The following is a 23024-nucleotide window of genomic DNA, read 5'->3' as shown; positions in this document are numbered from 1 at the left end:
GCTTTTTCTCATCAACTTTATATCTAGGCAGTGAGCAATGCAGTGTCATGCTAGAGGTAGCAGGAGGCAGCTTTCGTGATGATGTCTTCCCTCTGAGCCCAGAAGAGTCTAAGAGGCCCATGGTCCAAGCACAGACTGGAAATGTGGAGGAGGGGGAGGGAGTGGTAGGAAGGGGAATCTGCAGTCATTTCAAAATAGAGGTCTGACCTCTAGCTTCATTTGCACAACTACGGCTACACACTAACACCTGGACCTTATTCCCCTTCAAGGCCTTGCAGTTTGGAAAAAGCTTTTAAATACAAATACACAAGCACTTGGTGATAATTCCATTTCATTCAGTAGTTTGCACTGATTCTGTTTTTATTTCCTCCTATCCAACCATACAAAAATCTTACCACATAAGGTATGCTGGTTGTTCTTAAGTGAATTTTCATTCTAGCCTCAGACTTTAAAAGAATTTGCAATAAATTGATTGGTGACATTTTCCCCATCTTCCCCTTTCTCATGGATTATTATATTATAATATCAAGCAAATTGATGATATTTATTTTTTATTATTATATATTGACATTCTCAGTAGTGCAATGTTAAATAAATATTATTTGCTTTAACTTAGAATAAGTACATTATATAGAGTTTGTATAATTATTATAGGCCACAAGAAAACAGAATCTTCCCCACATTTATCTCTGTTGTTGGCTGGAAATGAAAATAAAGTTGTATCTCGGCTTCTCTTTGTTTCCTTAACTTTAGTTCCCATTCTTTTGCCATCATGAAGTGTTTGGTATGCCGCTGTCTGTTTGCTTGAGCTTTCATAATGATTAAGATCATTTTCTTCATTCCATAAAGAAAAAAAAACACCTAATACTTTTCTGTACGTAAAAATGTAGTTCTTTCCTTTTCATACTTCCTTTTACTCTTTGTCCTGCACCTTGAAAGTGGAAATTTACTGAGATGAGAGAAGCTGGGAAAATGAAGGAAGGGATCACTTCAAACTGTATGTATGCATGAGAAATTTATGTCAACAAGCCAAAATTTGATGACAGAAAACTCCTAGAAAACAAGTGACTGCAAGTTGAAACAGAATCCATCTGGCAGAAGCAGGATGCTATGTGAAGCAGAGGTAGGAAGGAAATAGCAGGTAGTTTAGTTCGATCGGTCACATCCAGGTGATCTGCATGACTCCTTCTGCAATTCTATATCTCTAAGAACGGCCTCTACACAAAAATGTGTTCCATTCTTCTAGGTTGTTCTCTCTCAGACACCAGTTTTGGAAGCGATCCAGTCCCGGAAGGCAGTCACTCTAGCATAAACACCGGGTTTATTGGGATGCCCACATTCGTCTCCCCAGCTCACTATTCCAGCGAGGTACCAGATATCTCTAGCATCTGGACTAACCAGTGGTCCTCCGGAGTCACCCTAAAGGAGAAGGGAGAGATTGGTAATTAGTATTTCAGTTTATCACAGAGAGATGTGCTATTTTTCTAACATGAGTTTAATGAAAGGGGCGGTTTTCAAAAATCTTCAGTGTGCTCAAATGAGAAGCAATGCTTTTTATCTATGCCAGTAATTCACATAAAGGAGGCGCTCCCCTACCTGGAGAACAGCTTAGACTCAGGGTTCAGTACACAGAGATTAAAGACTCCATCTCTTGGCAGGACAGTACTAGTCTGATACTTCTGACAAAATAACTGCCCATACTCTTTATCAGTTTGACACAGCTCCCAAAAGAAGGGTGAAGAATTTATTACTGATAAAGAGTATGGACATTAGTGTCAGACACCTGGGTTTAAATCTCAAGTCTGGCCCTTCCAAGCTGGCTAAGACCTTTAATTTGCTTATTTGTAATGCTCCTAATAATACCTATCTTCAATGATAATTTTGAAGATTATGCAAAACAGCGTATGCAATGTGCTCAGCACAGAGCCTGGCGCGAAACAGAACTTAGTAAATATTATATATAACCACAAATTCCAATTGTTTGTGCCTTGTGAAAAACAGCCAGCGGGCTGTTTCTTTATACAGGTCATAAAAACAAGGTGCTGACTGATCTTCCCGAAAAATCCTGGGGTCTCTAGTTGCTGACCACCCACTAAGTGTTCAGCACTATATGAAACTATTAATTAACATATTATTTCATTAACCCATGTAATTCTGGCAACAAAACATGGAGTTAGGTTTCATTTTCTCCATTTTAGCAGTGAAGAAACTGAAGCCAACAGAAGTTAAGCAATTTTCCTGATATCACATGCTATTCAATATCCAGAGTGATCTAACTCAGAAGCTTATGCTTTTTTTTCCCCTTACATTATACTAACTTCCTTGTGAATTTTCTTTTGTCCACATAAAAATATTAACTAATACTAATAATAACTCAATTAAAAATAATGTGTTTGTAATTTTTAAATCAATTAACCAATAAGTATTTACTTATACTCTCATATGTGGTAGGAGATGTAAAAAGAGTATAAACACATGAGCCCTCCTCTCAAGCAGTGTATAATCTGCTTATAGAAATAAAATGTACTATATGAAGCTATTTGAAAACAAATCACTTTGATAATTGAAACCCAGGCATATGTGAAGACACAGCAGATTAGGAAAAAGAAATAGAAGATTGCCAGAGACAACAAAGCTTAAATTTGTTTAAGAGACAAGAGTGAATGAGTCTGAGAATAAAGTAATTAAGGAAAAAAAGACAGCAGTGAGTCTAACAGCATTACAAGCTGAAAACTAAGGTAATGCCAGCAAGTATCAAATAGAGAGAGATATAGTGGGTTCTATTAACATTAGTTAGCTCACATGCGATTGGTGAATAGGGAAGTTATATCAGGATAAGGTGGAAGTTTTCATGGCTTATATGTGTTTTTGTCTTAGGCAGGGGAGCCAGGATAATGGGAGTAGAATTGCAACCATCAGAAGAAAAGGCCTCAGCTAGACTATTGCACAGGCGGAAGCCTTTGAGGCTCTATTTTAAGAAAATGTTAAGAGTGTCTGTGCTGAGGAACCCCTCTCCCCGCCCAGAGTGGCACAGCCCAGGCTTGCTTAATTCTTGGGTCCTGGCAGGTTGGAGTTCCTCCTCTGCCCAGAGCTATACTCCCACGTGCATTATCTCAGCCTCAGCAAGTCAGTATTTCTACTCTGTTGTTTCTGTGCATTTTTAACTTCCCTTAAGTCAGCCACCAGCCACCCTGGGCATTCTGTCTACCTACATTGTCTAAGTTATTTTTCAAGGTACAATTATTTTTGTTGTTGTCGATGTTGTTAATTCTCTGGTTACAAAGTTGCATAGCCTTTGAGGGGTCTGTTGGTCTGTATCTAACCCTATTTTTACCATAAATTCAGTTATTTTTAGTGAGTGGGTTTAGTGAGAAACATAACAGGAAGTTTATTCAAGAATATGTGTATGGGACTTCCCTGGTGGTGCAGTGGTTAAGAATCTGCCTGGCAATGCAGGGGACACAGGTTCCATCCCTGGTCCGGGAAGATCCCACATGTGGCGGAGCAACTAAGCCCATGCGCCACAACTACTGAGCCTGCGCTCTAGGACCCGCGAGCCACAACTACTGAGCCTGCGCGCCTAGAGCCCGAGCTCCGCAACAAGAGAAGCCACTGCAATGAGAAGCTCGAGAACCACAACGAAGAGTAGCCCCCGCTCGCTGCAGCTAGAGAAAGCCCGCTCGCAGCAACGAAGACCCAAAATAGCCAAAGAAAAAATAAAGGAATATGTGTATGTATAAATGACATAACTGATTCACTATGCTGTACAGCAGAAACTAACACAACGTTGTAAATCAACTATACTCCAATAAAAAATTTTTTAAAAAAGAATATATATATATATATATATATATATATATATATCACAACAGAAACTTTTAAAACTAGAAGAAGCCAAACTAGAAACCTATGTTAGTGATCAAGATATGAAGTAATGAAGGAATAGAGTAGGGTTTTAACAGAAAGAATAAAGACAAAGAGATAAATTTGGAAGAAATAGTATAGAGGAAAAATATTCTATGACTTAATTGATTACATGTGAAGGAGATTTAAGAGTAAAAGAAGATTCCAAGAATAATGAAAGCCAACCACATAAATGAGAAACTTGAAATGAAAAAACAGGTAACATTTCGTGATGCCTGTTGAGTTTAAAATGGCAAGTACATAAATTTTAGTCTTATACTAACAACTTAAAACATATAAATGGAAACGGTTTTGTAGTACATGAAAATGTGAGACTGAATTTGGGCAAGAGGTTAATTTTGGAGATGTAGGTTTGGAAGTCATTAAAGTGACAGCTGACTTAAAGAAAAGATAATTTCTTTGAGTGAGTATATAGAGAGGAAAAAAAATGAGTGTTGAGGAACAGCCAGGCTTAGAGAGAGGGAGAGAGGAAGAGGAAGAGAAAGAGAAACCAAAATAAGGAACCAGGAATGAGTTGTTGGAGAAGGAGGGAGGGGAAAATCACCATATTTCAGGATCATGGAACCCAAAGAAAGATCATATTTGAAGAGGAGGTAGCCACATGCCACTGAGATGGGAAGGAGTAGGAGACCCAAGTAAAGGTTTTTGCATATAAAGTTATTAATGATTTTTGAGATATTAAAATATATGGAGGCAGTAAAGTGGCAAAAATTGTGGAGAGTAGACATAAAAGAGGGGGAAAAATGAGTGCCAGGTCCCCCCTGAAATAGAAAAGCAGGATATCATAATCACAAGGCTAAACTTGGTTCCTCCTCTTTAATTCCCCAAATTTACGAGACATTCACATCTAATACTATTATCAAAATGGCATTGTAGAATAGGTGACATATTTTCAAGTGAAATCATATACATCTGTGATTTATTTCAAAATAGATCTAGAGTTTAGGGTGGGGAGAAGAAGGTTGGGGGGTTAAAATATATAGGAATGAAATAAGATCGACCATGAGTTGATAATGTTGAAGCTGCGTGATGAGTAAACACTCCTGCCTATCACAGAAAACACTGTGGCCCCATTCCAACCCCCATAAGCAAGGGCCAGTTGGGGAGCCTAGACTTCCAGCCTTACCAGGATCTAATGAGGCCCAATCCCCCATCAGACTTATGTCAGAGAAGGCTGAGTGGGGAGCCACTCTTTCAGCCCTGCCAGGTGATGATGAAGCCCTCCTCTGCCTCCTCTGTGGTGACCAGCTGGGGAGCATGGACTACCGCCCAATGGTAAGGAGGCATAACTTTCTCTCCCACTAGGGTGATGTCAGAAGAGACCTAGTGGAGAGCCAAGCAGTGATGAGGCCACTACCCCATGAGGTCAGGGAGACCACAAGGGGAGCAGTAACAAGATGCCCCCATCCAGAGTGTTATTTTTATATTGATACTTCATCCTCACTGTCTCAGGCTTTACATGTGGAATCCCCCAAATGGAAAGGGTGGGGGTTTTTCTGTTCATCCAACAAGTTGGTGAGGATGGGGAAAAGAAAATATTTAAAGAAAATTAAATTTAATAAGTTTCTCTAACCTTTAAAAAAAAACAACAACAACAACCAAAAAAACCCACGCCTAGTGAGGAGCCTGAAATTCCACCTCCATCCAGCCGTAACAAAGCACTATTCACCACCCTGGTGTCAGAGGACAATGAGTGGGGAATAGGATAGCACTTCCCTACCCCCTCTGGTGTCATGTCAGAGGAGCCCTGTTAAAACAGAAGACACAGAGACTCATAACATAATACCCAAAATGTCCAGGATACATCTGAAAATCACTCAATACCAAGAACCAGGAAAATTTTGACTTGAGTGAGAAAAGGCAATCAATAGACACTGACACTGAGATGACACAGATGTTGGAGTTATCTGACAAAGATTTTAAAGCAGCCATCACAAAAATGTCTTAATGAGTAATTACCACCATGCTTGAAATAAATGAAAAAATTTAGAAGTTTCAGTAAAGAAATAGCATACATAAAGGATCAAATGGAAATCTCAGAACTGAAAAATACAATAATCAACAACAACAACAACAAAAACCTCACTAGAAGTGCCTAACAGAAGAATGGGGATGATGGAAGAAAAAAATCAATGAACTTGAAGACAGAATGATAGAAATTACTCAATTTGAACAGAGAGAAAGAGGAGTGGAAAAAAAAAGAACAGAAGCTTAGAGATCTCTGAGACCATAATGGAAGAGCTAATGTACCTGTTATTAGAGTTCCAGAAAGAGACAAAAAAGAAAGTAAGGCTGAAAAAGTTTTCAAAGAAATAATGGCTGAAAATTTCCCAAATTTGTCAAAGGACATAAACCTGCAGATTAAAAAGCTGAGCAAGCCCTAAACAGTATAACCCAGAGAAATCCATGACAAGATACGTAATCAAACTTCTGAAAACTAAAGACAAAGAAAAAACCTTGAACACAGCAAGAGAGAAATGACACCTCATCTTTTAGGGAAAAACAATTCTAATAACAGCAGATTCCTCATCAGAGATCACAGAGGCCATGATTTAAGTGCTGGGGGAAAAAAAACAAACAAACTGTCAATCCTAAATTCTATATCTGGCAAAATTATGATTTAGAAATGAATAGGAAATATAGAATTTTGCAAACAAAGAAAATCTAAGGGAATTTGTCACTAGCAGATCTACACTAAAAGAATGGCTAAAGGAAGTTTCTGAAACAGAAAAGAAATGATATAAAAAGAATCTTAGAAAACCAGAAGGAAAGAAAGAACAAATTATGAGTAAATAGACTTCCCTTCTCCTCTTGAGTTTTCTAAGTTACATTTGGCACTTGAAGCAGAAACATTGTTTGATGTGGCTCTCGGCATATAGAGAGGAAATATTTAATATTTGTATTTATTAATATTTAATATTATAAGTGAGGGAGGGTTAAAGAGACTTAAAGGGAGGTACATTTTCTATTCTAAACCCCACTCAAACTAGTAAAATCTCAACGCCAGTGGACTGTGATAAGTTATGTGTATTTAACTTAGAGGAACCACACAATTTTCTTACAAAGAGAGAGTCTGGTCAAAAACACTAATAAATAAATCAAAATGGAATTCTAAAAAAAGGTTACTGTATGATTCTACTTAGATAACACTTTCAAAATGACAAAATTATAGAGGGCGAACAGATGAGTGATTGCCAGGTGTTAGTGATGGTAAAGTGTTGGGGGAGGGAAACAGATGTTATTATAAAGGGAGACAGACCTCTGTGGTGACGGAAGATGAGACCCCTCTGTACTATCTTTGCAACTTCCTGTAAAGCTGTAATTATTTAAAAATAAAAGGTGAAGAAAAAGTTATGTAGCTAACCACTTACCTGGCATGCATCTCTGTTTCCTTTCAAGGAGCCAGCACATAACATTCTAGGAGTTATGGCCTTATTGTAAGCTTTGTGTTCATTACAGGTTTTAGTGTCTATGAGATCCACCTGTACTTGCCGAAGGTGATTTTGACTGCTTCCTAAAGGAAAAAAATAGACTTCATATTTATAAATCTACATATATTCTATAAACCTGAAGAAAGTCTTTTATAATTAATTATTGGATAAGGTGGTGGCATAGAATCTTAGGATATGTATTTTTTCAGATACAGTAAAATTTGGGAAATGAATTCTTTTCTAACTATTTTAAATGAAGTTAGGTGCCTAGGAAAGAACCTCCAGTTGTTTAAGTAATTTCTCTGTCATTGTTAAGCTTAGAAGATAATCTCAGCAGGGGAGAATGATGGCTTTATGATTCTCTGATCTTCACAACTGGGTGTATGTATTAATGATCCCTAATCTCTTATGTGGTTAATACCCTAGTAAAAATTTCAGATATATTTACTCTTTCAGACACCTTACCAAGCACAATTATTATAGTGGTAGTGATGCATTTGATAGTAACCTAAGGCCTGAAGGAACTTATGTGTCTTCTAAATGACTTAGTTCACAAGTAGGGCCTGACTTGGCCCAGGTCCATATGACCAACCCACAAACATATTTTGGCGTAATGGCATTCCATTCTTTAAATGCCTTAGAATACCAAATTAAATTACTATGATTTGACTTTCTCCTCAGATGCGCACCATCATTTTGCAGTGCTCCAAATCCTGTCACAAACATCTCATCACCAGGGTGGAATTCACGGGATGCATCAGGGAGACAAATTCTGTGTACTGCATTTGTGTAGGGAACAGGGCTAGAAAGCTCTGCAACTGAAATATCATAGTCATGTGATGGATATTTGTATTTTTCATGCACAATTATCCTCCGGAGGCCTTGTTTCATTTTTGGAGGCTCTATTTTTACTCCAAAGGAAGCAGTCCATCTGGCTGGGTCCTTATACCTGAGGAGAAAGTATGAGGAACAAATCCTACTTTACCATTTTTACCAATATAACTATTTATATTAAATAATTTAGTGTAAAAGTATCAATATAAGTTTTCTTTTTAAAATGATGGTTTCTATGCATAGATACAAACTCTTTCCAATCTAAGGCTCAGGTGTCATATCAGGTGGAAATTCCACCTTGGCATGTTTCTCAGGATATGCACACCACTCAGCATGCTGAGTCACCCACTCCAGATCCTAGGACCTTTTGACATTTCTGGGCATCAGTTGACTCCAGGGGACATATGGAAAGCATATCCTGTACCGAATGAGAGAACTGAATGTATTCTATGTGCACCATGTTGCCTATCCACACATTTGTCTGAAAAGCGAAAATGTTATACAATAATTTAACAAAGCATTACTCATCCTGTATACTGTAGGCATTTTGCACTGGGTTGGAAGACTGAATTGAAATTCCTTGAAATATAACTAGTCGACCTATTCAGTTGTATAATTTGTTACTACCAAATTTCTTCATATTTAATTTTTTCTTACAACGTGGAATTTCCCTATCAGGGTCAAACCTACAATCCACCTAGCCTCCATCTCTGATAGATGACTTTCAAATTCCTGCTTCCTTTGATAAATTATTGTGTAGTTGTCAATGGATAATTTATCTACATGTACTTTGGTACCATTTCCATTTCTAAACTATAAAACCTCTTACTAAGGTTTATGAGTTTCCCACTCTCATATATATATGATCTTTAATTTGTATTAAACTCATCCCTCATGAGGTATTTCCTTCCTGCCAAGCCCCAGTGCACTTTGCTTACCCTTAGTCATTCTCAAGGTTCAGGACTTACGTTCTAAAGCAGTGAGCAGCACTCACAAGCCATGTGTCATTAATCAAAGTTGCTCCACAGCGATGGATCCCATCCCATTGCAGACTAGCTTGCCATGGCCATTCACCCTCTTGTACCTCTGTCCCACCAACAATCCTGAGACTCTGTCTTGTAGTTTTGTTCCTTCGTGTCCCACAGCCTGCAAAAGAGATGATGCGTTAGTTAGCAGTTGTTTTTTAAGTAATCAAATTGTGTTACTGCGTCTCAAATTTCTTATACTTTGTGCTCCAACAGTATCACGTATTTTCTCTTGTTCTTACCTTTGCTTAAACTGTAGTGTTCCATTTATTTAACTCCTATTCATCTTGTAAGATTTAAATCAGTCATTACCTTCTCTAGGATGCCTTCCCTAATAATCCCCTTGCCTCCAGACTGGATTACTTACGACTTTCTTGATGCTTACATCAAAGTAATAATAACAATAACAATAATAATAACAATAATAATACTCTGTGTGTATATATGTCTCTATATAATAGATTAATATATATTAGTTTATATTATTGTATGTATATATATCTAATATTAGTATGAGGATATTGTTTATAACAGGATGTCTCAATCTTGGCACTATTGACACTGTTAGATGGATAATTCCTTGTGTGGGGGGCCGTCTCATGTGTAATAGGATGTTTAAAGGATCCCTGGCTTATATACACTAGTACCAATAACATCCCCCCCCCCTACAATCATGATAACCAAAATGCCACAACAGGACAGAGTCACTTGGGGGCCAAATTGCCCCTGTTTGAGAACTATTATTTTAGAATTCTGTTTATGCATTAGTCTCATATATCTAGTCTCATTTGAGTATGAGCTGCCTTAAGCAAGGAGTAAATCTTATCCATTTTATATCCCTATTGACTAACACAGCACTAGCAAATAGCAAGTTCCCACTAAATATTGGTGACAAAAATATATGCCATTTAGGTAATGGGATTATCCTTTGGTTTTATGTTTAGTTAAGTTTGTGAATTAACCAACATTCTGAGCTGGTGAATAACACACTTCCTTTCATCTTTTTACATAAATGTATTTTGTACTAATTCTGTTAAATATCAAATGTATTCTCTAAATCATGGTAGGGTACTCTGCTATAGGGGAAAGGAAACACTAAACCTTGAGTCAGTATTTTTTTTAAATATGGGTGAAGATATTATCTGGGCCTTCAATAATTTCATCAATCTATACTCCAACCCCATAATTGTCTGCAATTTTTACAATAGGGATTAATAACATCAAGATTTTATTTAGTGTAGAGTAACACTAAATTTCTGCCTCTAGCTGACAAATAGCAACATATAGATTACTTTTATATAATCTTTAGAAAATGTTCATGAGAGTATATTGTAGATATCTGCAATCAAAACATTGAGAAGTATTTTTGCCTTTTCTTTAACAACTGTACTACTCTCTTCCACTACACATCTGCCACAAGCCCCATACATCCATTCCAAAGTCCTCCCAGTTTTTATCCTTTTGCGATAAAATGTGCCTCAGAAATAAGATAAAATACCATGAGCAGTGCACAGATCAAACTTTATTCTGACCCTATAATACCAACAAAACCTAACTAATCTAGAGTTAAATTTTTTCATTCAGGTAATGCAATTTTAATAAATATATTAAACTTACAATTGTTCAGAAAGTTGTCTGTTTCTGTCTTGTTGATTTCTGAAACACACAGAAATGGTGACTAGAACAGGGTTTGCACATCAGAATTTCATAATGCCTCTGAGTACTTCAAATACTAAAGGTTGCTCAATTCCATTATTAGATAGTATCTCTATGTTGTTAAAAAAAAAAGCAACACAGTTAGTTTATCATAGATAGAATAGGTTCATTGTCTTGGGGAGAAGGGAGATTTGAACAGTGTTTCTTAAACTTTAGTGTGGCTAAAGTCACCTAGAGAGCATCTTTATACTGTAAATTCCTGTTCCTCTTCCCAGTGATTCTGACTCAGTAGCTTTGTGCTGAAACCCAGGAATCTGACTTTTATAGCCAGAAATAAGATGCAGGTAGTCCAGCCTTTTGGGGGGACATACTATTCTAAACCAGAGTATTGATTCCCCAGATGCGATATTTTTATTGACCATTATTTCAGATTTTCTTTTTTTACCAAACTCATAGGCATAGTTCCATCTGTATAACATATTCCAGTGGCATATCCATAGATTTGTCCTTACTCCCATTTAAAAGCAAATGTTATCCTTTTCCAGGTCTTCTTTCTGCTGAAGTTTTAGCAAGACAGTTTGCCCTCAAATTGTCATTCAACTCTAGCCAGTGGCTCCTTAGTTTGTTGACTTGTCAACAATCAGGTCTTAATCCTATCCAAACACTAAACCAACTGAGAGATACATAAAACTTTAAGAACTCAAATTTCCTGACTCAGTAGATTTCCAATGGCCCAACCTATTTTCTTAGAACATGGCAAGATGGGAGTTCTAAATGCAAAATATTTTAAAGTTAATTTTTCTTTTAGTATTTAATAGTATTGATTTACCAAAAAAAAAAATCTGTATTCTTGAGAGGCTTCTTTCTGACTTTCTCTATTCTGGCTATATTTGGAGAAAATGACAAAAATAAGGAAGAAGTGACCATTTATTCTCAGTAAATAAAACACCACCACCACTAGTCTCCCTATTTCAATAACCTGTTCTTTATTTCAAGCTTTTCCTAGAGAAAATTCTGGCTTTGCATTTTTTTTTAATTGGAGTATATTTTCTTTACAATGTTGTGTTAGTTTCTGCTGTACAGTGAAGTGAATCAGCTATATGTATATATATATCCCCTCCCTCTTAGACCTCCCTCACACCCGACTCACCCCACGTCCCACCCATCTAGGTCAGCATAGAGCACCAAGCTTTCTGTGCTTTATAGCATGTTTCTACTAGCTATTTTACGCATGGTAGTATACATATGTCAATCCTAATCTCTCAGTTCATCCCACCCTCCCCTTCCCCACCTGTGTCCACATATCTGTTCTCTACATCTATGTTTCTATTCCTGCCCTGCATATAGGTTCATCTGTACCATTTTTCTAGATTCCACATATATGCATTAATATACGATACTTGTTTTTCTCTTTCTAGCTTACTTCACTCTATGTGACAGACTCTAGGTCCATCCACATCTCTACAAATGACCCAATTTCATTCCTTTATATGGCTGAGAAATATTCCATTGTACATATGTACCACATCTTCTTTACCCATTCACCTGTCATTGGACATTTAGGTTGTTTCCATGTCCTGCCTATTGTAAATAGTGCTGCAATGAACATTGGGGTGCATGTGTCTTTTTGCATTATGGTTTTCTCAGGGTATATGCCCAGTACTAGGATTGCTGGGTCATATGGTAGTTCTATTTTTAGTTTTTTAAGGAACCTCCATACTGTTCTCCATAGTGGCTGTATCAATTTACATTCCCACCAACAGTGCAAGAGGGTTCCCTTTTCTCTACACCCTCTCCAGCATTTACTGTTTGTAGATTTTGTGATGATGGCCATTGTGACCAGTGTGAGGTGATACCTCATTGTAGTTTTGATTTCCATTTCTCTAATAATTAGTGATGTTGAGCATCTTTTCATGTGCCTCACTGCTATCTGTATATCTTCTTTGGTGAAATGTCTGTTTAGGTCTTCTGCCCATTTTTGAATTGGGTTTTTTGTTTTTTTGATTTGAGCTCCATGAGCTGTTTGTATATTTTGGAGATTAATCCTTTGTCTGTTGCTTCATTTGCAAATATTTTCTCCCATTCTGAGGGTTATCTTTCGGTCTTGTGTATGGTTTCCTTTGCTGTGCAAAAACTTTCAAGTTTCATTAGGTCCCATTTGTTTATTTTTGTTTTTATTTCCATTACTCAAGGAGGTAGGTCAAAAAATATCTTGCTGTGGTTTATGTCAAAGAGTGTTTTTCCTATGTTTTCCTCCAAGAGTTTTAGAGTCTCCAGTCTTACATTTAGGTCTTTAATCCATTTTGGGTTTATTTTTGTGTATGGTGTTAGGGAGTGTTCTAATTTCATTCTTTTACATGTAGCTGTCCAGTTTTCGCAACACCACTTATTGAAGAGGCTGTCTTTTCTCCATTGTATGTTCTTGCTTCCTTCATCATAAATTAGATAACTATATGTACATGGGTTTATCTCTGGGCTTTCTATCCTGTACCATTGATCTATATTTCTGTTTTTGTGCCAGTACCATCCTGTCTTGATTACTATAGCTTTGTAGTATAGTTTGAAGTCAGGGAGCCTGATACCTCCAGCTCAGTTTTTCTTTCTCAAGATTGCTTTGGCTCTTTGGGGTCTTTTGTGCTTCCATACAAATTGTAAAACTTTTTCTTCTAATTCTGTGAAGAATGTCATTGGTAATTTGATATGGATTGCATTGAATCTGTAGATTGCTTTGGGTAGTATAGTCATTTTCACAATATTGATTCTTCCAATCCAAGAACATGGTATATTTCTCCATCTGTTTATGTTATCTTTGATTTCTTTCATCAGTGTTTTATAGTTTTCTGAGTACAGGTCTTTTGCCTCCTTAGGTAGGTTTATTCCTAGGTATTTTGTTCTTTTTGTTGCAATGGTAAAAGATTGTTTCTTTAATTTTTCTTTCTTATCTTTTGTGGTTCGTGTATAGGAATGCAAGAGATTACTATGCATTAATTTTGTGTCCTGAAGCCTTACCAAATTCATCAATTAGTTCTAGTAGCTTTCTGGTGGCATCTTTAGGATTTTCTATGTATAGTATCATGACATATGCAAACAATGACAGTTTTACTTCTTCTTTTCTGATTTGGATTCCTTTTATTTCTTTTTCTTCTCTGATTGCCATGGCTAGGACTTCCAAGACTATGTTGAATAATAATGGCAAGAGCGGACACCCTTGTCTTCTTCCTGATCTTAGAGGAAATGCTTTCAGTTTTTCACCATTGAGAATATTTGCTATGGGTTTGTCATATATGGCCTTTATTATGTTGAGATAGGTTTCTTCTATGCCCATTCTGGAGAGTTTTTATCGTAAATGGGCATTGAATTTTGTCAAAAGCTTTTTCTGCATCTATTGAGATGATCATATGGTTTTTATTCCTTAATTTGTTAATATGGTGTATCACATTGATTGATTCGCATATACTGAAGAATCCTTGCATTCCTGGGACAAATCCCACTTGATCATGGTGTATGATCCTTTTAATGTGTTGTTGGATTCTGTTTGCTAGTATTTTGTTGAGGATTTTTGCGTCTATATTCATCAGTGATATTGGTCTGTAATTTTCTTTTTTCTGATACCTTTTCTGGTTTTGGTATCTGGGTGATGGTGGCCTCATAGAATGAGTTTGGGAGTGTTCCTTCCTCTGCAATTTTTTGGAAGAGTTTGAGAAGGATGGGTGTTAGCTCTTCTCTAAATGTTTGATAGAATTCACCTGTGAAGCCATCTGGTCCTGGACTTTTGTTTGTTGGAAGATTTTTAATCACAGTTTCAATTTCATTACTTGTGATAGGTCGTTTATATTTTCTAATTCTTCCTGGTTCAGTCTTGGAAAATTGCACCTTTCTAAGAATTTGTCCACTGCTTTGAGGTTGTCCATTTTATTGGTATATAGTTGTTTGTAGTATTCTCTTATAATCCTTTGTATTTCTGTGGTGTCAGTTGTAATTTCTCCTTTTTCATTCTAATTTTATTGATTTGAGTCCTCTCCCTTTTTTTCTTGATGAGTCTGGCTAAAGGTTTATCAATTTTGTTTATCTTCTCAAAGAACCAACTTTTAGTTTTATTGATCTTTGCTATTGTTTTATTCATTTCTATTTCATTTATTTCTGCTCTGACCTTTATGATTACTTTCCTTCTACTGTCTGGGTTTTCTTTGTTCTTCTTTCTCTAGTTGCTTTAGGTGTAAGATTGGATTGTTTGTTTGAGATTTTTCTTGTTTCTCGAAGTAGGATTGTACTGCTATAAACTTCCCTCTTGCTACATCCCACAGGTTTGGGTCATTGTGTTTTCATTGTCATTTGTTTCTAGGTATTTTTTGATTTCCTCTTTGATTTCTTCAGTGATCTCTTGATTATTTAGTGACATATTTTTTAGCCTCTATGTGTTTGTTTTTTTACAGTTTCTTTTCCAGTAATTGATTTCTAATCTCATAGCGTTTTGGTTGGAAAAGATGCTTGATACAATTTCAATTTTCTTAAATTTTCCACCGCTTGATTTGTGACCCAAGATGTGATCTATCCTGGAGAATGTTCCATGTGCACTTCAGAAGAAAGTGTATTCTGCCACTTTCGGGTGGAATGTCCTATAAATATCAATTAAATCTATCTGGTCTATTGTATCATTTAACAAGACCCATATATATTCTGTCTACAAGAGACCCATTTCAGACCTAGGGACACATACAGACTGAAAGTGAGAGGATGAAAAAAGATATTCCATGCAAATGGAAATCAAAAGAAAGCTGGAGTAACAATACTCATATCAGATAAAATAGACTTTAAAATAAAGACTGTTACAAGAGATAAGGAAGGACACTACATAATGATCAAGGGATCAATCCAAGAAGAAGATATAACAGTTATAAATATTTATGCACCCAACATAGGGGCACCTCAATACATAAGGCAAATGCTAATGACAATAAAAGGGGAAATTGACAGTAACACAATAATAGTAAGGGACTTTAACACCCCACTTACACTATGGACAGATCATCCAAACAGAAAATTAATATGGGAACACAAGCTTTAAATGGCTTTGCATGTTGATACTGTTAAAAAAAGAAATAAGGAGAGTCAAAATGGAGTGACTTGTGCTAAGTCCTACATCAGCAAACCACCTAATACCTAGCCTAATTGCAGTTTCAGCGTGTCTCAGGAATGTGACCTTTAATCAGTCAATCTGGAATTACCTGGTCGGCACCAGTGAAGTAATCTGTCTGATAGACCCCACCTACACCCAAATGAAGTTGCCCTTTCATGACACAGTCCACTCCGTTAGAAAGCTTCCTTGTCTCACCTCCTTCTGGCTATAAAAAGCTTCCATTTTGTACAGCTCCTCAGAGCTCCTATCTATCTGCTAAGGCGGAATACTGCACAATTTGTGAATCATTAAATAAAGACAATTAGATTTTTAAATTTATTTAGTTGAATTTCTTTTTTTTTTTTTTTACAATACTACTAACAGGGCTGACTTCATGAGTGTGTGACTTGTGTATCTGCACTGAGTCCTGCTCTCAGCATGACCTCTCACTTGGTTTAATGCTCACTGTCTTGAAATTCATAATAACTTTATCTCATAACATGTTTGGAAGTGAAGTTTGACAGGATAATAGAGATGGCATGGGCAGAGGAGATATACACAATAGATGTGCCCATGGATTCTTGCTACCCCGTTTGTATATATCATGCACAATATCCTACGAACTAAGAATTCCAGTGGACCCACAATGTTTAGCAAACTCAAAGTGAGTATGAGATAAGTGTGTGATGTCTGCCACTGTGTAAGCAGAGGGTAGTGACAGTCTCAGGAGGCTGTTTTCTGTTTGAACCAGAACTTGCTTAGAACACAAAAGAAGGCAATGGCATTCTAATAAACATGAATGGACTAAGGGGACCCTCTCATATCCCTTTTCCAGCTCCGATTATTTCTTTGTATTAACCAACAGCTTCAGCTGAAATAATGACATAGAAGGATCTTTTGGTTCTTCCTCACATAAGCTGAAGGTAGAAAGTTATTGGGTAAAACTGCCTGTATCAAGAAGGGAAATAAAAAATGTTGAGCTAGCTTCTGTAGTGTTTCCATTGCATGGAACCAAATACATGCACGGATGAGCTATGAAATACAGTTGTATAATTTTCATGATTCCAATAAAAATTAAATGCTTTTATATTTACATTTGAAGTTGACATTTCACAATATTAAGGTGAACAGCAAAACTCATGCTAGTAATTTAAAGTTTGGATTTTTTCACTTAGAATATCATTAATGAACAAATAAAAATGCCATGATACGTCGAGAGAGACCATGAAAGAAGCAAAGTCTTATATCTTAGTACCCTTTAACAGCATTGTTTAATTGCTTTTCAAAGAGTCCTACACTTTCACTTTGCACTGGACCCCCACAATTACATAGCTGGCCCTGACATTGAGGCACTCCTTTTCTAAGCAAAGTAGAGGGGCTGACCATCAGGTTAGGCCTCTAGTTACATCTGTCAGCTTTTATATCAGCACTTGTATTCATTCTTTCTACTTGTCCCCTATTCTGTAGTTTCTAGTGCTGCCATATCCAATATTCTATTCACTAGCCACATGTGCCTAGTGAGCTCTTGAAATGTGGCTAAACTGAAATGCGCTGTAAATATAAAATATACAATAGATTTCAAAGCCTTATTACAAAAAAAAAATCTCAGAATAATATTTACATGGGCCTATTTGTAAATATAAATACATTGTGAATACAATGTAAATTACATTAGTATTTCGACCAGTAGTCAGTTACATGGACTACTTGTTGAAATAGTACTACTTTGGATATATTGGGTTAAATATATAAATTATTTAAATACATTTCACATGTTTACTTTTACTTTTTTAATGTGGCTACTAGAAAGTTTAAGATCATACATGTGGCTGGCACACTATTTCTACAGACTAGCATTGTTCTATAGCACATGACTTAGCTTTTAACCAGTCTTTTATATCCCCTGAGGATCTCCTATTTTTTTTACTTTCTAGTAATAAGGACCTATCACTGTTTATTTTGTCCCCCTGCCCTGACAAAAACAAAAACCTCAGATTTTTCAAATTAGTTGTAAAATATACCAAAAATAATTTATACCAAAAACTAAATTACAAACTTTTCATCAGTAAAAGGCCTAAGTAAAGAAGCTAACAAGGTTTATTAATGACATTTGAAAGCAAATATGTGGATGGCATGAACCTTTCCACCCATCATACTCAGAACATAAAAAGTAAGCAACAAGAAAAAGAAGAGGAATAAATACACAAAGCCACTTTCTCCATTTATCATTGGATTCTATAGCTAAAGTGTAAGCCCCAATATAGAAAAAGAACACAGGCTCAGGGGTTAATGACAGACTTGCATGGGTGGTGAAAGTTTAAGGTAGTATTAAAAAATTTAAAACTTCATTAGAACCAATTTAGTCCCAAAGAAATATTCTGTTGGTGACAAGATCCCCACAATGAAAGACATCCAAAAACTTTTTAAAAAATCAGTGCCCAAGACCAGACTTAACATGGAGCTATTCTATGTAAGAGAATTGAACTACATAATAGGAAATAAACTTACTTTTAATTTCAACTAATTCAGGATTTAATTTAGGGGGTCCTACAGCATCTTGCAGCTTTTCATGTAGAACACGTTGAATAATTTTACTTATGGTTTCAGGATCCTCAGTAGAGGGAAATCTAAAAATCAGCAGCATATGAGCCAACAATCCATGTTCCTCCTGACTGTGGACCAAAAAGGAAAAAAAAAAAAAAGAGAGAGAAAGATGGTTTTTAAAAGTAAAGTTCCAAATAAGATTTATGGTAATATCAAACTCTATTTTTTTTCTTTATCATTCATTTGAAGCACAAACACACAAACAAAACAAATCCATAAATGTAATTTTAAAAGATCTAATTTGTTTTCTTCTATACTCCTATTGTTTGCCATATATAGAACTCCCATCTCAGCCTCTCTGATAACTAACTAGTATGCTCATGATCTCCTTTACCACCACAGGATCTAGTTAAATACTTGGGTTATTAATATAAAAAAACAATTCTCTTGTCAACCATTCAAAATTATCAAATAAAATGTATGGTAAATATGAAATCAACTCTGGCTTTGGCTTTCAGGCTTAATTTCCAATGGCTTAATTAAATCCAGTGATTTCTCCTAAGCAGCCTCAGGCTCTCCTAAACAACTCCCAATCCTAAGGACATTAGAAAGCTTGAGCAAGTTGTTTTGACTTCACGTGATTATATTTCCAAGATAGAGTGTTAACTAGCTTTAGCATTATTTGAATGAATTACTACTTTGGAATCATCCTTTTTTTTTTTTTGGAATCATCCTTGACTACACTTTCTCATTCTCTGTCAGTTACTCTACCCCTTCTTTTCAAATGCAATCAGTTCCCTTTTAGTCTGGGTGCAATAAGCTGCCTCAGTGCTGGGCCCTGGGATGGGTGAGTCCAAGTACATGGGCCCTTTAAGGAGGCATCTCCCAGATGGCTACAGTTTTGTGGATCTCAGGACTCAAACCCTGTTCATTTTCAAAGTTAGATGTTTTGGAGGCTCATCTCTCAAGTGCACATCCTAAAAGTTGACGTGCCTGGTATGGGGTTCGAACCCTTCAGTCACCAGGGAGAATCTCTGGGTTTTGAGTTTTCTTCTGGTGTGGGTTGCTCTGCTGGGGTGGAGTTTATGACAAGATTGTGTCCCAGTGTCTCCAGCCTGCTTCAATGTGGTTTTCTTCTCATTTGCCCAATGTGTAGTATTTACTCAGCCAACTTTTTTTTTTAAGAGAAAATTGTTTCTTATGTAGCTGCAGACTCAGTGTGTCCATGGGAGAAGGTGAGTTCAGTTCTTCCTACTTCACCATCTTGAACCAGAACCCCAAACAATTTTACTCCTCACTGTATACTGCATCAACTCCTATGCTCCCAAACTGAAAGTGGGAATATAAATTAGAATCTCATTTTTGGAAGGCAGTTTATCTGTTATAAATTTGATTATCCATCTTCTTTGATGCAGCATTTCTGCTTTTAGAAGTTTAATCTTCAAATACACTCTTTTGTGTGCAAGGAGATATGTACACATATGTTGTCATAACCTTATTTTTAAATCAGAAAAATATGTAACAACCCAAGTGTTCATCAAAAGGGCATTGGCTAAATCAATCTTGACATATACTTGTAGTGAAATACTATACAGCCAGCTAAAGAATGAAATAGATCTATATGCAGTCATTGGGAAAATGTTAAATATAAATTGTTAATAAAACGTATCATTTCTGGGTGTGAAATTATTGGAGAGGGGGCTTTCGCTTTCTATTTTTTGTAATACTGTGTTATTTGAATTTTATAAAATTTTCTATTGTTTTTGTAATCTGAAAAAAACAAATAGGACTTTAAAGAGATTATTTTTATATATCTCATCCCATTTCACTGCCTCAGCAACCCTATAATCTATTACTTACTCTTTCTTCTTTCTCTTAAACTATTCCTATACTGGCTGGCTAATAGAGACAAAAACAAACAAAACTCTCCCTCTACCCCAGCTATACAATTTATCTCACACCTTCATATCACAGAAAACCTTCTTAAATGGGTAAATTGCGTTCTGCCTCATATTTACTTCATTGCAGTCTGCATCCTTCCCTTTTGTTCCACTCAGTTGTTTCTCTGCTTGAACACTAATGACTTCCTCATTGACATTTCCAATGGATTCTTTCTAGTCACATTACTTGGCGTCTCAGGAATCTTGTGGATGCTGACCACTCACTCCCTGAAACGTTCTGTTGTTAGTTTCAGTGGTGCCTCTCTTGATTCTTCATTTTTCCTCCTCCTTCCTTATTTCCCTATTTTCTTCTATTTCCTTAAATACTGTCGTTCTTCAAGCTTTCTTCATCATCCTTTTTTTCTTGCATTACCCCTTTTCTGAGAAATTTTGTTGACACCCACACTTTCTAATACTTTGAGTTGATGTTGAGCAAATTTATGTCTTCACCTCAGTTTCCATTTCCTCCCTTATGTCAGATGCATATTTCAGGCTCGTAAGGTCCCTTAGTACCTCAAATCAACATCTCTAAGACTGACTTTATCTTTCCAACAAATTACACTTCTCATATTGTAGTAACAGAAGAAAGAATAATGAGTAGCAAGATTTCTGGGATGAAGGGGTAAACAAAATAGAAAGTTATTTGGAAGACAGAATTGGTAGAACTTAGTTATTCATAAAATGCGAGGGGCCCAGGAAAGGGAGGAGTGTGGGATGACTTCCAGGTTTCTCATTAGTGTGATTGGGTTTTTCTTGAGTTTAAGAATTTTCTGTGGAACCTCCATGTGGAGGTGTGCGTGGGCAGGCATATAGTTCTAAAAATCAGGACAACAGTTTAGATTGGAAATAGAAACTTGGGTTTCAATAGCACATGAAACCATGTTGTGGGTGGATGAAGTCCCCTTGAGAGAGTGAAAATTTAAGAACTGGAGAAGAAGATCTAAGAAAAAGTAAAATTTCAAACACCAAACAGTATGGAATTTTCAGAAGAAAGTGAGCAAACTAACACCTCAGAGATGTCAACTAAGTAATAGAATGAGAAGTAACTTGGAGTTTTTGTCATTGAAATAATGTTGGAAATAGCTCTTGTTTTATTTTGAAAAATACCAATAATTTGTATTAAGACAATACATTACTTAAGATCCTCATATAGTATTTTGCTTAAAATGTTATGCTCTGGATTCTATTTATTGATGGTTGATGATCAGATCTGAGATCTTAAATATTTGTAGAAAAAACGAGTGGAATGAAAGAAAGGAAAGAAAATTGGTAGGAAGGAGAACCAAGAGGAGAAGAAAAATCTCATCTACTACACTATTTTACATAGGACACTTATTTGCTATTAAACTGCGGGATGTGGCTTAGGTCCCTATTTGTGCTAATTAGGGTTTCCAAAAAACATACAAACAAACAAACAAAAAAACAGTTCTATAACATAACCACCAATAATACTTCTGTCCCTCAAAATCATCTTGCAAATGCTATCTTTTGAATTTAAAGAATGAGTAAGGCACATTGTAACCCATGACTTATACAGAACAGGTACCAAATTAACGTCTGTTGAATTGAATTATATCATATCATTAACACTTCAAACAGTATTTATTACTGACCAGGTTAACAGCTTTAGTTTTAAATTATATTCAGAAGTCAGCATTTTAGATCTACATACCTGAACTTGATAATGTGAGACTTGACAAATGCTTGCTTCAATGAAGATCTATGAAATGCATTTTTCACCTGTTCCAAAAATATTCAAAATACGTCAGCAAGGATAATTTTCTGAAATTCTGCAAGTTGATTCAAAGCTTAAAAACATTTTTAAAAAACTTAAAAACAAAACACATTGACTGACATTTCACAATGTGCTGAACTTGAGGAATCTCTTTTTGTATTCTACTCAGTGATTTCAACTGAACTCTGCCTTAGGAATTATAGGAGCTGGGGGACCATAGTAGGGGGGCCAGGAGTGACATCTTCTGCGTTACACTCAGAAAGAGACAAAAGACAATAAACAGATTCGGTTTTGAAAAGTAAGAGTAAGCATCCACACCGTGAGATACAGACTGTTACTGTAGATAAACAAAGGAAATGAAAAAACTCTGTCAAGTGGTAGGTCATAAAAATAAGAACAATCTATGGCCACACCATCCTGAACATGCTGGATCTCATCTAATCTCAGAAGCTAAGCAGGGTCGGGCTTGATTAGTACTTGGAAGGGGGAAATGAATGCATAATGGTGTCACATGTTTCTCAAACCTGGTGAAAAAGTTACCAAATATCCTGTCATAATCTGCACTCAGTTCAGCACTCAAGATGCTCTTAGGAAGGCCCAGGTGAACTGGGATACATAGCCTAATACCTCCTATAAGGTTTACTCTAATAGGGTGGAAGAATGTATTTTATGGAGGTATTTCTTACTACTACAAATAAGAATTCTAACCAACTTAATTTTTAAATTAAAGTCAAGGTAAACACATCAAGTGTTTCTTGTTTTCACTGTATGGATATTTACTAAACACAGATACTACAAGCTGGTAATTGACTGACAGAA

The 23024-nt window shown here is 36.2% G+C and overlaps 1 protein-coding gene across 1 annotated transcript in view; it reads right to left on the bottom strand.

The window, feature by feature from the left end:
- Nucleotides 1–338: 338 nt before the first annotated feature.
- Nucleotides 339–23024, bottom strand: part of TMPRSS11E (transmembrane serine protease 11E) — a 32780-nt gene continuing 10094 nt past the window's right edge. The window contains exons 4-10 of the mRNA XM_036852236.1: nucleotides 22143–22210; nucleotides 18495–18658; nucleotides 10832–10870; nucleotides 9158–9335; nucleotides 8045–8304; nucleotides 7296–7438; nucleotides 339–1419 (exon numbers count right to left, since the gene is read on the bottom strand). Coding sequence (XP_036708131.1) covers nucleotides 1258–1419; nucleotides 7296–7438; nucleotides 8045–8304; nucleotides 9158–9335; nucleotides 10832–10870; nucleotides 18495–18658; nucleotides 22143–22210 — 1014 coding nt within the window. The 3' untranslated portion in view covers nucleotides 339–1257. The remainder of the gene's footprint in view (nucleotides 1420–7295; nucleotides 7439–8044; nucleotides 8305–9157; nucleotides 9336–10831; nucleotides 10871–18494; nucleotides 18659–22142; nucleotides 22211–23024) is intronic.

This window comes from Balaenoptera musculus, chromosome 5 (assembly GCF_009873245.2).
Source record: "Balaenoptera musculus isolate JJ_BM4_2016_0621 chromosome 5, mBalMus1.pri.v3, whole genome shotgun sequence".
In the NCBI taxonomy this organism is placed as follows: Eukaryota; Metazoa; Chordata; class Mammalia; order Artiodactyla; family Balaenopteridae; genus Balaenoptera; species Balaenoptera musculus.
This window is presented reverse-complemented; position numbering and strand designations above follow the sequence as displayed.